Source organism: Gambusia affinis, linkage group LG12, assembly GCF_019740435.1.
Source record: "Gambusia affinis linkage group LG12, SWU_Gaff_1.0, whole genome shotgun sequence".
Taxonomy (NCBI): domain Eukaryota; kingdom Metazoa; phylum Chordata; class Actinopteri; order Cyprinodontiformes; family Poeciliidae; genus Gambusia; species Gambusia affinis.
In genome coordinates this window covers 23,199,617-23,216,556 of record NC_057879.1, presented here as the reverse complement: position 1 = coordinate 23,216,556, position 16,940 = coordinate 23,199,617, and the positions used below count along the sequence as shown (strand labels likewise).

General features: G+C 36.7%; 1 protein-coding gene across 1 annotated transcript; it reads right to left on the bottom strand.

The window, feature by feature from the left end:
• Window positions 1-139: 139 nt before the first annotated feature.
• Window positions 140-16,940, bottom strand: copa (COPI coat complex subunit alpha). The gene is made up of 30 exons (XM_044133720.1): window positions 16,719-16,940; window positions 16,332-16,445; window positions 16,187-16,260; window positions 15,975-16,055; window positions 15,146-15,222; window positions 14,891-15,000; window positions 12,607-12,716; window positions 11,553-11,652; window positions 10,230-10,448; window positions 9,994-10,144; window positions 9,836-9,902; window positions 9,676-9,751; window positions 9,464-9,546; window positions 8,722-8,947; window positions 8,506-8,644; window positions 7,585-7,747; window positions 7,193-7,339; window positions 6,918-7,107; window positions 6,733-6,828; window positions 5,488-5,576; window positions 5,234-5,357; window positions 4,517-4,606; window positions 4,320-4,423; window positions 3,427-3,573; window positions 3,118-3,258; window positions 2,854-3,036; window positions 1,958-2,068; window positions 1,697-1,858; window positions 1,407-1,601; window positions 140-453 (listed from the first exon to the last, which is right to left on the bottom strand). The coding sequence occupies exons 1-30, from the start codon at window positions 16,756-16,758 to the stop codon at window positions 394-396; spliced, it is 3,669 nt and encodes a 1,222-aa protein (XP_043989655.1). The 5' UTR covers window positions 16,759-16,940; the 3' UTR covers window positions 140-393.

The following is a 16,940-nucleotide window of genomic DNA, read 5'->3' as shown; positions in this document are numbered from 1 at the left end:
AATCCCTCACAAAAATAGAGTAACCTCAGTTGAATCCAGATCCACCTTCAGGAAATAAAAACCTAAGGCAGAGCTGTTTTATGTACCACAGTTTCACTACAAAAAGCAAAACACAGTAGAAATATGTCAAACAATGCAGTTTTCATCAGTATCAGGTATTTTATTATAGTTTCAGATGTAAGGACCAGTGCCACACACTTTGAATTATTAATTTTGTGCTCAAACAAAATTAACAGTAATATTTCTATGCACTTAAAGAGAAGAGAAGACAAGGAAAAACAGTTTTTATATTCATTTCAAAGTCATGGAGTAAAGATACAAGACTGAAGCGGTTAGCATTTGTTCAGCTAGTAGGTGGTACGTTTAATTTGTTTCGCAGAACATTTTCTCTTCTTAGCGGAACTGGAGTGGGCTCACACGCAGACCGATCACATCCTTGCCAATCTCAGTCACCTGGAATACAAAATTATACGTTAGAAGATAAAAGAAGACAGCATGGGAACCCTACTACCTTCCATTGGTCAATTATTTTTCCTATTCTGTAGATAAAAATAGCAAAATTAAGCAACTGTATGGAATCTTATCAACACTTAAGTTTTGTTGTATATTTTACTAGTTCACATTTAACAAAATGAAAACCAAATTTACAATTACAAGCAATGGAAACAAAAAAATAGATGGAAATATAGTAAGTATTGAAACCCATTTATGTGAAGTTTATACTAACCAGTTTGTGGTTTTTTTGACCTCTACTACCTGTGGCTGCCATTTTACTTTTGGTTAATATAATTGTGATTACACAACTTAGTTTCAAAATTTAAATGTTTGCTATGAAAAATAAAACAAGCAGAACACATTTTGTTTCATATAGCCATTTCTAAAAGTAGGTTGTGCATTGCACAATCTTGATGTTTCTGGTCATAAAAGGACCATCACAACCTAACTGACTGGCGTTTATCCACAGGGTTTAACGTAAGCTAGGAGACATTAATTAACCCAGACTTTTAGCTTTAAAATGCTGCATTAGTCCTAATTTCTAGCCTTAACCATGACTTGTAAAATTAGAAATGCATTTTAAATTTTAAAAAGGGGATATATAATGCAAAACTCCACTTTTTAAAGCCTTTAAATACTTTTTGCCACATACTTTGAGTTTCTGGGAGAGAAAAAAAGTTTAATTTAGTCTCTCTCCATGCTGCGAAGATATCAGTATATTATGTTCAGCTCATATGTTTCAATCTGTTCAGTTTTCTCTATTCCCTATTATGTTTCCTTATCCATTACATCAAATTATTTGCTGCATAATTAGGATGGCTGTAAAAAAAAAAAAAGCTTAATGTGAATTAATGTGATATTTTTTCATGGCAACTGTGTTTTTGCTAACAAATTCTCAATCCTCTCTTTACCTGAGTGACCCTGCAGATCTGGCCTTTGTATGGAGGGCAGTAACAGGCTCCAGAGAGGGGACACTTCTCAACGGGACGCCCACGGTAGAGAGGAACAAAGGAGGCAGCACACAGATCAAACGGATTGTGGGGGTCGTAGTTCAGCTGGTGGGTGTCGGTCAGGGTCTTCTCACAAGCCGCCAGGATTTTACGGGTCTAAATCACAGGAGAGGGAAGTGATGACTGAATGAGTACGAGTCATTTCTGACAACATGATAAAAAAAATAAAAACAGAAAGAATCGGTGACAACCTGCTGTGCAACATCTGGCTTCGGGCCGAGCTCCAGGAGGCGCCGCGCAAATCCTGCGGCTGTTTTAAAGTTGCGGAGTTTAAAGAAGAGATTCAGGGCTGTGCGCAGCACCAGAACCATGTGGACCGGCTGCAGGTTGCAGTGGGTGAAATATGCAGCCATCTGCAGGAAAATACAGAAACAGTTAAAAAAAATAAAATAAATCCTTTCTGAATATTTAGAAAAAAAAAAAACAATCAGGTATGATCAAAACATCTTTACCTCACAAATCCTCTTCTGTTGATCCAAAGTTTCTTTAGGCAATTTCTTCCTCTCGACCTCCATGGTGAGACCCACCATGTACTCTCTGCATATCGTGATGAGCTGCTGAGCCTAAAACACAAAGTTATACATTTTAAAATATAAATACATGGAAATATTACCATGCATTTATTTATAGATTAGCAGGGGTCACACACTGAAAAGTTCAAGGACTTTTCAAGCATTTTCAAGGTAAGTTTTCAAACTTTGCCAGCACCATACTGTAGTGGTGAGCGATACGGACTTAAAGTTTTATCACCGTATTTTGTGGAACTATTATAACAACAATAAAAGTGACAATGTACTTTAACAAATAACTTTAACAAATAAAATGTAAGATCATCACAAAATCACTTGGACTCTCCGGTTGTACACTCAGGTACGATCTTAAATGGGTAAAGCTGTAATCAACGAATGTGATGGAAATCTGTCTAAATAAAAAAATAAGTACAAAAAAAAAGTAAGATTATCAAAAGTAAGATTACTCAAATTAAATGCTTAAACTCAATATACAAGTAAAGTTAAAAATACATTTCTAGAAGTACTTGCCAAGTTTTCTAGCATTAAGAAAACACAAATAATTTTGATAATTCTAACTGATCTAAAACAGTTTAGTCTGATTTATCTTCAGAGCGTGACAAAGAATATGTGAGTCTTTTTATAAGCTGTATGAAAAATATCTGGTTTAACTGCAAATATCCATTTACATCTATAGCCTTTTAATAAAATATTAAATTGCACTCAAAAACAAAACAGCAGTTTGAAAGTAAAGCCCTTTCCAAACCTTGAAAACACCTCATTGAAATCCAAGCGTGTTCAAGGATTTCCAGCACCCGTATAAGAACCGACTGGCTCACCTCTGCGATCTCCTGCTTGTTATCGACCACCAGCAGAGGAACAGAAAGCAAGATGGCTCTGAAGCGCTCGACAGCTTCCTCAAACCTCCCAGCCGTGGTCAGCTGGTAGCACTGCTGGAGGCGAGAGATCAGGTCGGAGAGGCGCAGCCCCACAGCAGGCAGTCCCTGCTTCGCCCCACAGTCCTACAGAAACACACCTGGGTCAGCAGCAGGAACCTGAATCTGCAGCAAACAGCTGAAACACATCATAGCCAGCAGACGCACCTTCCAGTTCCTCTGAGGGTGACCGCGCAGACAAGGTAGAGACGGCAGCCCCAGGTAAGCGGTTCGGCCTCTAGACAGAGTCTGCATGAACAGCGACTTGTAGGGGGCAAAGTTCACAACTCCAACCTGGTCGTGGAGCAGCTGTGAAAAGAAAAGAGAAGCCAATCCAATGTTAATATCTGTATCAGTCCCGATACTGAAATATTTTTTTGACATCATGACTAGTTTAGTGAGAATTATTGCAAATGGAGAGTGCATGTTAGGATTTGCTGCACATTAAACTAGGAGGACAGAAAAATGCAAACGTACTCTCATAGATGTTTCTAAGGATCCAGCCAGGATGTGGTCGACTGGCAGCTGTGAGTTGTTGCACCACATTTGGGTTGGACTCATGCCCTTGGTTGGCGGCACAAAGAATCCATCTTCTGTTGACCCTCCTGCTCCCAGAGGAACGTCCTGATGGTTGGAAGTGAAATTCAATGTTACTTTTTACTAAAATGGGTCAAAACAGAAACAAAACAAACATCTCTATTGATCAGGCCTGGAACGATTAAACAAATTAATTGTGAGTAATCGATTACTGAAATAATAGTCAGCTAACTTAGTAATCGATTAAACATTAACTGAAGTAAAAATGATTACTTGATGCAAGAACCTCAAACTCAGAGCAGCAATTAAGCCAGAAATGTAAAAAAAAATAATATGTGCATTTTTAATCTGTGGTGCAAAAACCTTCTTTGTCTGAAAATGTGTTCTATCCAGACTCAGGAAATGGGCTAGTTTTAGATTCACCTGGTTCAAATTCTGTAATTCTTTATCAAAACCAAAACAGAATAGAGGACAGTATTTTTTAGCATCCTTTGCTACAAATGACCAACCCTACACTACAGGAATACTATTTTGTTGCATTTTAGGCAATAAAAATGTTTATTTTCTCATTTAAAAAAGGAACAAAGTTATTTATTTGTGTTTTTTGTGCTTTTCCAAGATGTGTCTAAATGAAAAATCTGGAGAATGTGCTGAATTTTTTCATCAGAATAACTACTAGAATAATTTATTACTAAATTAATCGTTAGTTGCAACCCTAGTATTGATAGTAAGATGTAGAATTTCAGCTTTGAAAGTTTAGAAAAAAATAACATTTAAAACATTTTATGATTTTTGTCTTGCTTCCAATTATCCAATTATGTTTCTCCTCTCACCAGCTCTGGAGGAAGTTCCACTTCTTCGTCGATATCCCAGCCTCCTCCTTCCTCTTTCCCCAATCCCTCATCTCCTAATCCATCCTGGGCATCAATGTAGCCATCTGGAAAAAAAAAAAAAAAAAGGGAAAATATATTTTGTAAATATAGAGAAACAAAAACTTTAAATCAACTAAAAGAAACAGTTTTTGATTTACCTTCATCCATGGTGAGCTCAGCATCGTCTCCCCAGCCCTCGCCTCCAGCTGCCTCCATGTCCAAATCCGCAGCCATCTGAACTGCTTTACCTACAACAAAAACATCACTGGCTTCATATTTGCACAATTAACTGCGAGAGGTTTGATTAATTTACACATTCAATATTAAGAACATTACTGTGCTCTCTACTTTGGTTCAGATTCATCCAGCAGTTTTATTAAATCGGAATGGTTTTATAGATTTTAGCTACAAAAACATGAAAATAAAACTTTTTTGTTCTTAATTCAAGAAGGAAAAGAAAAAATACGAGTAAACTCTTTCAACATTTTCATCTTCTGATTAATTTATGCATGCAGGGCAGGAGCTGCTTATAAAGTGCCTCGATTAACATTTTTAGGCCAATGCATTTTCCACACTAGCTATGCTTCACATTTCAATATATTTTACATTTAAATACTTGAAAATATTTAAATATTTACATTATTTTACATTAATGGGTCTTCTACAGAGTATTGCAACAGCGTGATGCTGCCACCACCACGATGAACGGTGGATATGTTCAGACAGCAGAAAAATGAATCCCAAATTAAATTTTTTCGTGATATTTTTTTGTTTATCTGTGGTTGTAATGCAACAAAACGTGAAAAAGTCTCAGGGTTATTGATTCTTTTTGTCAACGCAGCGTATCTAGAGAATAAAATCTATGAATAACTCACCCTTTGCTGCAATGGCTCCCTCAAAGAAGCCCTTGGATACGGTGAGCAGGGGCCAGTTGGTGTCCAGGGGGTTGATGGGAGGCGGCGGCTGCAGCAGCTGTGCATTAGGGTCGACCTCTGGCACCTGCATGGCACAAAATCAACCATCAAGTTTCTTACTAATCTAGGAATTTTCTCATTTGAAATGAAAGTTTTCCAAACAAATAGTGTAAAGTTGAAAGTTTTAAGATAAAGATCATGCTTTGCCGACTCACCGTCTCCTTTTCTGGGTCAAAGGTCTCCTTCAGTGCCTCAGCCTCTTCATCCAGCCCATGAGTGGCTGCAGTGAGGTAAGCCAGAGACTCTGCAAACAGGGATTAAAGAGGCAAAAAGATATTAAATATAAAAACCTTTTGTTAAAATTAAAAATAAAGAACTTCAGAAGCACAAAGTATCATTTTTTTTATTCTAAAACTGTCAGCCATTTTTAATTGGTCCTAATTATCTGCAAGGGAGAAATTAAACTATTGTGCATCTATAAAAATATGTTGTCTAATGTAATTATATTTGCTTTATATCAAAACTAACTATCAAGTTAGTAAAAGTAAAATAAGTGTAATTTTTAACATTTTTGAATGTAAACACTGCAACATAATAAAATGAGGTTTTAGAGTATTGTGTGTAAGAAATGTAACCAAATATGAATGCAAATAAACTATTTTTTACTGCAAATATCACAGAGTTTTATACATAAATTGTGTTCAACCGATCAAACTGTATCAATGGATATGAAAAAGAATATTGTTTTTAAGGAAATAGCAAACTTTTACAATAGCTTTGAATTAACCATCTGATGTTTAATGTTTTTCTTTGTGTACTAGACTTTGTGAACCATGTCTTTAAAATATTAATTAAATTTTACTTACTAACTGAAAAACATCAGGTTGGAATAAGGTGATAAGACATTAATAGAAAGTAATATTTGGAAAATACATTTACTGCTGTGGTATTTGCAAAATAAAGTTTGAAAAACCATTGGTTTAACAGATTATTATTGTAATAAAATATCTTATTATATTACACACCTAAATTACAACCATTCTTTGCAAAATTTAACACATTTGATTAATCTTTAATCAAATACTTATTTTAGGTACAAATTACAAACCAAACTCAAACATTAACCTGTTTTTAATATTTTTCGCTGCATAAACTGGAACAAAGCACAGCTGCAGTTAACACTACACCAGTTAAATTAATTAAATTAAACATAAAAAGTCAAATAGTGAGGTGGAACCCGTCTGTATCAACACAGGAAGACAAACTAATTTATTGTAATTAAACCTGACAATCTAGTTTAAATCAGGAATATTTAGATTAATCTGAGGCTCTTAAAATTTGAGTCACTTTCTAGATGTGAATATAAATAAATTGGAGGAATAACATGTAAAACTATGAGCAAATATTTGCACAAAAGGGCTGAGTTTATGTTTAAAACTCAACGAGAGAAATGAACTCACTCTGTCCGCAGTTCTTCAGGATTCGGACTCTCTCACTGACGTCCCCCAGATACAGAGCCGCCTGGTAGTGACCGCTCATGTCCTTCCTGATCTCGGCTGCACATAAATCAGCAGACATGTTAGAAAATTAATCACATTTTAACACAATTATTAGACAACTGAGCAGCAAACTTCTCAGTACTCACCAATCTTCATCATCTTGCGCAGCTTGGCCAGATTACCAGTGATGAGGTAGAGGAAGGTGAGCTTGTCGAAGTTCTTGGTCCTCTGGTAGCACATCTCAACAACCTGGTGGTGTCCCTGCAGCAGCGCCGCCTCGCCCAGACGCTCCCAGCAGCTGCGCTCATCCAGGGCCTTGGCTGCCTCCAGTGCCACCTGAAGTTACAGCAGGAGGAAAATGATTTATGCTTCATCTTCTCCAGAAACTCATGAACTTTTGCCCAATAAAGACTCTTTTCACCTCAATGTTTCCGCATTCCAGAGCAAGGCTGAAACGAGTCTTCTCGTCTTTCACGAAGTGGAGCGCCACCTCAGGGTAGCCCTTTTTCTGAAGGTAGGCAATGATCGACTGACCCACCAGTTTGGCGTTTCGCACCATGTGGAGCACCTAAAAGAACAGCAGTAAAGGGAACAGAGGTCAATAAATGGATGTGCCAAAACTTTCACCTGCTGAACAGAAACAAAACTGAAGTTTGTTCCAGATTTGTTGAGCAGGATTTGTCATGCTTTCATGATGCAAAGCACTTTGAACTGCTTGGTTGAAATGTGATACGCAAATAAACTTGATAGAAATATTCAGGGAAACTAATCAGAAATAAAACAACTGAAAGCAAAAATTTAAAAAAGACAAACCTCATCATATTTCCGGTTGACCAGAGCCAACTTGAAGCGGTACTCAGTCGGGTCGATGGTGAGAACGCGAGGCCTGCACTCCCTGTCCAGACAGTAAACACTGTTGCCTCTGACCCGGGTCACATAGATGGGCAGGTCCAGGGTCCGGATGATGCCATGATCACTACATAAACATTAAACCGCAATGTTACAGAGTCCCCATACAAATTTCAGATCAATTTATTACATTTTGAAATTTGTACCGTATTTTCTGGACTATAAGTCGCATATTTTTCATTGTTTGTTGGTCCTGCAACAAACAATGCAGGACCATTGTTTGAAGATAAAAACGTGGGTTTATCTTCTTCATGTTGCTTTTTTTTTTTTTTGACCTTGCAACTTATTCTGTGCAGCATCTTATAGTCCAGGAAAAGCCTACCTTTCAAATATAACTACAAGATTTCACTGTCAATTACTGGCAGGTATTTCTACAAAAGTCATGTTTTAAATTTGAAACCTGACTGGGAGGAAGATATTGAAAATAGACCACAAAGTCCAGAAATCAAAATATTTCCTAAAGTCTACTAAAAAACATTTAAATCAAATTTCTTTTTCCAAACTGCATAGAAACCCTGATGTAATCTCTAAAGAGTTTAAGAAGCAGTGCTATAATCTACACCTTGGGTTCATTTTACAAATTGTTTGCAAATTTAAAATAGATTAAACACCTAAATTACAATTTAATATGCTTCAGCGTATATCCTGAACCAATCCAATATAATTAAATTGTAACAAACAAGCATTTTATCGACCAAATCTTCCCATGAAAGGCAAAAAAAGCAAAACTTTTCAGTTTTACTGAATAAAATGTGCTTCTAGTGTTAAAATATTAGCTCAACTTTCAGAAAACCTCAAAAAAAAAACTAATAAAAAAACTCTCACCCTGAAGTGAGGGCGTATTTGATGTGGTTGGAGGTGGTATAAATAAAGACGCCGCTCTCGTCCCAGGCTCCACTCTTCACTCTGATGTTCTCATGAATGTTGCAGAGACTTTCCAGCTTACGGTTGCAGATCATAATAGCTAAAATAGATATTCAGAAAATAAAACAAAATGGCTTCCATCTCGGGAATAAAAACTCAGAGGGATTAGATATTTACCATGTTTTGCCAGCAGAGCCACGTGGGAAGTGTCGGAGCTCCACACCACATACTTGACCTTTGCGATTTTGACCGTGGCCAGAGAGCGTTTCTGCTGCACGTCGAACAGCGTGACGGCGTCGGCGTCGCGCAGCAGCAGCGAGCCGGTTCCTGCGTAGAAGATTTCCTCGCAGCTTGGCACCTGGACCTTCTTCACTATTTCATTTTTCAGGTTTTTAATCAGAAGCTGCAGGAAAGAAACAAATAATCTGATTAAAACAAGCACTTAAGACCCACATAAGCACTTTTTAAATCAAAAATACAGAATTATGTCTTCACTAAAATGGAAGATCTGATTTCAGAAACCGAGTATTTTGACTTCGCACAGAGTGTTACAAAAACAATTACTACAAGGGCCATAAAACTAGGCTGAATATGAAGTTTATTTTGTAAACATGTATTTGTTTCAGATTTAATACAGTTAATTTTTAATGGAAACAGATGTTTAAATTACGGACAACTGCAAGACAACAAAACTGGAATGCTAACTAATCACAGCTATAGATAAGGTATTAAATAATAATAAAAGTTTCAATTTCACTATTCAGCAGGATTTTACTGCATATTTATGCAAGTTATAGAACTAGACAAAAGACAAAATTAAAACAAACATTTTTCTAAATTTTTCCAAAATGCTGTCTTGAAATTTTGGCAAACTTTTAATGTTGACAATTTTTTTCCTACATTTTTCAACAGGACTCACAGAGTGCATCCGATCAAGGACTGCAAATCGGTTTCTTGCCACCCACACCGCAGTCAGCCCAGATGATCGTTTGCCCTCTGGTGCTGTAAATAAAAGTACAAAATGTTTACATTAATGACAAAATTAAAACAAGAAAATGAATGAAAATTATTTGCTTAGAAACATTATATAGTTTTTGCCACAATGGGCGTAAAATTTAATATTTCCTTCACCATCGGGGTTCTGGGAGTCACTTTCTTTGGGAATTGAGTAGAGGTCATATGTACTGTTCTCCAGGTTGGTCGCTCTCTAAAGAAAATGCAAATCATGAAGCCAAAATATGAAAAAACAATTGTGCTGACAGGGAAGGCGTTCTCAGAGAGGGATACGTACTGTACAGAGCAGGACGGCGTTCTCAGCAGGATTATACGACATGCTGAACACCGGGAACTTAGAACCACTGGGAAGAGGAAAAACAGATCTATTATTTAATATCTGCCTAAATTTCCTTAAAAAGCTGCACTGGGACAATTTAAAGTAAAATGGCCGACCTGCGGAGCTGCATGACGGCAGTGTCCTTGCTGCTGTTGAAGTCCAGCTGGCGGAGGAAGCGATCTTTGACGTAGTACAGCATGTTGCCATGCACAGCGTAAGCAGGACGTTCCCGTTCCAGCTTGAAGACGATCATACCGCTGTCATGACCTGAGGGAAACGAGTCACACGTAAAAAAACAAAACAACAACTTTAAATTAAATGCGTCCGGACACAAGTTGCTGTCACTGCCTACCAGCTGCAAACAGGTTAAGGTTTGGGTGGGCTCCCAGCACCCAGAAGCGATCGTGATCACGGCGAAAGGTCTGAACTCCGGTCCGCTTGGACATGTCCCACACCCGGATGCTCTTGTCCTCCGAGTTGGAGAGGATGAGCTCCTGGCGCGGATGGAAGACGGCGCAGGAAACGTTGTTATAGTGGCCGCGGCACGTATCGAGTTCCCACGCCTTGGACTCTGAACGGGGGAAAAAAAAGGGAAGGATTTTATTTCTAGGAGTAGACTCAATGTAAACAAAGCTGAATCACTGGTAAAAAAAAAAAAAAACAACTTTATTTGACCACGGAGTATCAGAAAAACATCTGCAAATATAATTTGTTTGCAGATAATTCAGTGTTTTACCTTGATAAAACATCTTCCAGGGATGACTGGAAATTGAGGCTGGACAATAAATTAACTTTCTCCATTAATCAATTTTTTTTGTCTTTTTGGAGATTAAATCTTTGGAAAATCTGGATTTCTTTTTTCCCCCACCAAGGCTCTCGTTAGGTTTCCATAGTTCAGTGATGTCAGCACTGCCAGGGCGGCCATCTTGTTTAACCAGCATGTTTTTACAGCTTCTTTTAATTTGGACTTTGAATTCAGGTTAACTACAGTGGAATAATAAAAAATGGGGCCAGATTTCAATTTCTTTTCTTTTAATTACAAGAATAAAATTGTACAACAATAGAATCAAAATAACACGACAATTAAGCCATAATGTTACCAAGATAAAATCAAATTGGGAGGATGAAGTTTTGAAAACGCCTACACAAAAACATTTTAACACAAGGAATGTTGAGCATTTTGTGAGTTTTACAGATAATACTTTATCTTTTAAAACATCAGCATCATATTATTACAAGTAACAGGAATTTGAAACGATCATGTAAACAATTGTCTATTTTGAAGAAAGAACTACGTCACGTCAGATCACAATAACTATGAAAAATGTCTCTTTCTGGTAAAATTGTGACTTTATTCTGTTAATATAATAAGTTTAATCTCATAATTTAAAAACATTTTTATAGCCCGACCCTGATACTTTGTCGTACAACTCGCAGAAGGTTAATGCTGCTTTATAAAAATATTTTCTGTCATTTGTAATTTCTTACTTGGAAAAGAAATAGAGAAACAAAAATTAATTGGATCTGGTATGAAAAAAAATCTGAGATTTTGTTTTTAACCCATATCACCTGGTCCTAACATGAACTGATTTTTTATATTTTTCACAAATCTCATGCAATTAAGTTTACGTAGTTGTGCAGGAGACATTACATAAAATCATGTCAAATGGCTCACCGTTCATTCTCCAGATCTTGACCTGCCTGTCGTCGGCTCCAGACACGATGAGCGGCATGGTGGGGTGGAAAGCAGCCCAGTTGACCCCACGGTCGTGTCCCTGCACAAAGACACACAAATCAGACCTTCCTCCAATAAGAGAATCAGAAAGACACTAAACTCCACAAACTTAAGATATTTCTCTACTTTCAAGGAATCTGGACTAACAGATCAGTTTCATCTCAAAATCTGTATCACTAGGCTGGATTATCCTACACTAACTTAATCCTTTAATGAACAGTTTGTGATCTGCTACTCTTATCTTGTTGGTGAACTTAATTTTAACATTTGTTTCAACACTTTGGACCCCAGATATGGATGCAAAAATTATCTACAGGAGTTAAGATAAAATTGACATGTATTGTTTTTAAACAGAATGGCATTATTTGTGGTTTTTATGTAAGTAACAAAAGCACTAAAGTTTTTTTTTTAAAATAGACAAATACCCAAGTTGAAATGCGGAAAATTAGATTTCCTTTTGTGATCAATAAAGTATTTCTGAATTTAATTTGAATTAAAGACAAAATATGTAATTTAGATACATTTAATTCTGAATTTTATCTTTTAGTCTGTGGAAAAAGGAACAAAATCTGCAACCTTTTTTCTATTCTCTGATACTTCCCCATAAATACCACTACGAGATAAGAAAAAATAAAACTACATATTTTTAATGACTACGAAGAATACAAAGCTACAAAAATGTTGCACCAGATAACTAAACCAAATCAAACTTTTCAGGAAATGTAAAGAAATTAAATTATTAAAAGTAAAAAACATTTTATAAAGCAGGCAAAACAACATACAAAAACTGTTTTGCTAAAGCATTGGAACAATAAATGAGTTATCAAGCTATAGCTTCAGTACAAGTTTTAAATACAATCTGAGTCTAAATTGAAATATAATTGAAAACGTCTGAAATATTTAGCTCTGAATAATAAAAGTCATTACAATAATTATATTAAAAATGTTTCTAATTTGTTACACATTAATCCAGTGGGTGAAAGTTGCTGCGTACCTCCAGGACGTGCTTCACAACTGCATCAGAGGCACCAAACAAGTCAACCCCGGTGATGCCGCGCACGTCCGTCTCCACGGCGCCCGGAGACAGGTTCTTCTTCCTCAAACCTGGAACCATCATTCAGAGCATCGCGTGCAAAGAAGGAAATGCCATTTTCACGTTAACAACAGCACAATCACAGTACGTGGGAGGAAGGGAGAAACACACTAAACGGAAATGATCAAACAACAATAAGATCATAAAAAAAGCAAACTGTTGGACTACCGAACACACACAGGGTTGAAACGCACCAACACAACCACACCACCAACAACACTACTGATTGGGTTATTAATCTATGATTTGATTGGACAGCATCACAAAGATTGTATTACTGATTTCAGCCCATTAATACAACGTGGTGAACAGGTAGCTCAACAGTCTTGATAGAGGAAGGAATGGCAGTAGGAACCAATGTGCAGGTGTGGATGTTTCCTGGGAAGAGCATGGGACGAGGATGACAGAGTGTGTGGACTAGGCTGAATGGGGTGGGTGGTGGACAAGACGTGCTCTGATTGGGCACTGGATCCCAGAATGGGAGGATGATAGTTGGTCCGTTAGAAAGGCACATGCATGTTTCAGTCTGGATTTTTCAGCCCCATGCAGGGTTATTAGACATTGAGAGCAAAAACACAAAGTCTTACAAAGTACTTGTTGTCTAGTTTCTAATGCAAATATTTTACAACACTTGAAATAAGACAAAACAAACTTACAAAGTAACTTTCAGCAACATACAGAAGCTTGTTTTAAGTCAATAATTCATCAACACTCTTTTTTTTTTTAAATTAAATAAATCAACAATATATATCATGATAGGGATGTGATCAATATCAATAAATAAAATATCTGAAATATCAATATTTAAGAATATTCACTGTGCGGTACTGATCCAGAACCGCACAGCATTCTGGGAGAAGTAGGCAGAGGAAAGGCTTTATGAGCTCAACCTCTCACTGCAAGCTAAGATAGTTTGGTAGAATCAACTGACTCACTTGTTCTTTGGTTACCTAGCAACTCACTCATTATTTGGTTACCTAGCAACAACCTGCCCAGTAACTTGAGCAGAAGTAGCTTAAGGTTCCACCATAACTGCTTAAGAATAAAAAAAACAGGAAAGGTCACACCACAAATTTGGCAATATTTCAAATATGTAAAACTAATCAATAATTATCTATATCAACAATTATTGATAGGATTACATGAAATGCTTATATCATGATAGGTTTCTCGGCCACATTCACTGTCAGATTTTTCCACTTATAACATGGATTTGTTAAAACTGAAATTATTGATATAAAAATAAGTCCCTATATCTTGCTGAAAAGTCAGTTTACTAATTAAAGTTAACCTTATTTCAAGTGTACTATGATATTTACACTACAAAATAGGCAAAAAGATTTTCTGTTTTTGTAGTCACGTTATTGTTATGCATTAGTAATAATGGTAACATTGTAAAATGTTACATTTAGACAAGGAGAAGAGAAAATCATGCAAGTTTCTTTAGCATGTAATGGGAATATTTATGTATTATTTAAAGAAATTAGATAGTTTAATCTAATTAGTAGTCATAGCTGAAAATTAACTCAGCGGTTTAAGCTGGTGCAACATAAACTATCAGTGAGGTGAGTTTGGATGCAAAGTGAATCTTCCTTAAAGGTAAATCTGGTTGCACATTCAACTTCTGCTGCAACATCATGCAATTTATAGCTCAAAAACAAAACACATGAATTCAGTGATGCCAAGTACACATGTACATAAAAGTACATAAGAATCCAACATGTAAGGGTCACAGATCCACGTCTTTACATGTTTAGAAATCAAAGATGAGAGTCAAGAGCTTCTTCGGTTAGTGCAAACACAAGAAATGAGAACAAAGTTAAACATTAAAAGTCTGAGAAGCATGCAAAGCCACAGAAACACTTCTCAAAACTAACGTTTGTTTAAATTATTTTAACGTCACTAAGTCACTACTCCAAAGTACTGCTCAAATCAAGGTCAAAGACCTTATTATTTATTGTCTATAATTGTTTGTTCACAAATAAACAATTATAGATTGGAATCAAGTGTAGTTTTCTTTTCTCTGTGCTGAAAGGAGAAGTGTTTCTGCTGAAAGTCCATGAGAAAGAAAGCACTCAGGACTTGACATTCATCCTGATCCTGCCTTCTTTCTCCTCCATTGAGCCCCCCCATCCCCGAAACCCACCCCACTGCCCACTCTGCTCCACTCCTCCCAAACCCTCACCGGAGATATCCCACACTCGCACTGTCTGGTCCAGACTGGCGGACACCACCAAGTCTTCTGATGGGTGGAACTGGGCGCACATCACGTAGTGGTTGTGTCCCGTCAGGACGCTGATGGAGACATAGAGCAGAAAAATCATTAAATTTGTTTAATTCTTATGAAGTTGCAAGCTTTCTAAATATCTTATGTTAAGGCAAAGTCTAAGTTCTCTTCAGGACCATTGAGGAACATGGAATTGTGTATAAGTTTGCTTACCATACACAGGTCCTCGACTGCCAGTTCCAGATGCGGATGGTCTGATCATCTGAAGCGCTCAGAATCCATGGATATTCCTGCAAATAACGTTCGCAATTCACTCAAAAAGAACCTCAGAATCACAAACCCAACAGTTTTATTGACAAACAGCCTCACTAAGGCAGCTGATAGGACTAAATTTTTCTCTCTCCCTCTCATTTTTATGTTTTCTGTTATTACTTTAGGTCTTATAAATGTCAATATGTGGGGTTCATGTGATGATCAAGTCTGAACTTGATGAATATTTTAGAAATTTTACTTTTTCTGCTTCAGTGTTATAATTACATAAAATTAGGTAATAAAAATAAATAAATTCTAAAAAAAATTCACAATATTGTGAGAAAATAATCACATTAGAATTGAGTTGAAATCATATGAGGAAAAATGTCATAAAAGAAAATATTTGTAGTAATACGAAAATAAAGTCAACAGGAATGCAATTTTATTGTATTTTAGGCAATAAAGTGTTTATTTTCTTATTTAAAAGAGGAATTTCATTGTTTGCATCTTTTAATGCATTTCTAAATTCTAATATTGTACCCACAAGGCTGGTGATTAAATTACAGAGATCATTTTTACATAATTGTTAGTTGCAGCCCGTTGTATTTTCTTTTACCCCTAAAGTAGAGTTTGTTATTATTACTTCCACTTGTGTGTACATCTACATACTATAACTGTCTTGTCACTTTGCTGTCGTCATAACTTAATTTACCCACTGAGGGACAAAAAAAATAATTATTTCTACTCTACGTTAAGAATAATAATGTGTTAAACATGTGGAACAACTCACATGGTGAAAGAACGTAGTTCTGATGTAGTCCAGGTGTCCCAAAAGGGTAAAGAGGCAGCGTCTCAGCTTGTAGTTCCACACCTGGTTGAGCAGATATAATGTTAAAGATTTCCAGAGATGACAGCACAATGAAAGATTCAAACACTGCTTAAATCGTGTGTTTCAGGTTCATATGTGTGTTGCTGCTCATGCAAAACAGAAGCAGTGATCACCTTGATTTTGTAGTCATCTCCTCCAGACACAAAAAGAGGCTGCTGCTTGTGGAAATCAATTCCTCTGACAGGACCTGTAGGGAACCGAACAATGTAGTATGGAAAAAGATGCAAATCTTCAACAAAACAAAAATAGCTAATTTACCATCGTGTTCATCAAATTTATCGATCAGTGTGCACATCCGATAGTCCCACAGCTGGATGACACCATTGTGCAAACTTGCAAGAACCCATGGTCTTTTTGGATGAAAACTCAGACCTGAAATACAAACACATTTTCAACTATAAACATGACTCCGTTGACAAGCTGGATAGTAACATTAGCGATAGCTACATAGATGCCCAAGTTGCGTCATTTTAACATTACACCAGATATTAAATACAAGTCAATGGCAGCACTTTACATCATATACAAAACTAAAACAACAAAAACGGTATTTCTTAACCGTTGCACCTTATGGAATAAATAGTTGGTAAAAGTAACGCTAGCTGGAATTAGCATCGATGCTAACCCCTATTAGCAAACTCTTACCTTTCACACGCGCAGACTTGGTTTCAAATTTTGTTAGCATCGTCGCTGCTCAAATCTCCAGGACAAATTATTAAAAACTATCCTAAAATCGTGTCAATCCTAACAAAGGGAACCACTCAAATATTGCAGAAAGATTGTTTCAGACGGCCTGGTCGCCTTCGCCCATTTAGCCGACTCCTCTTTTCCTGACACGTAGTCGCTTCTGACTTCCGACGCAAATCT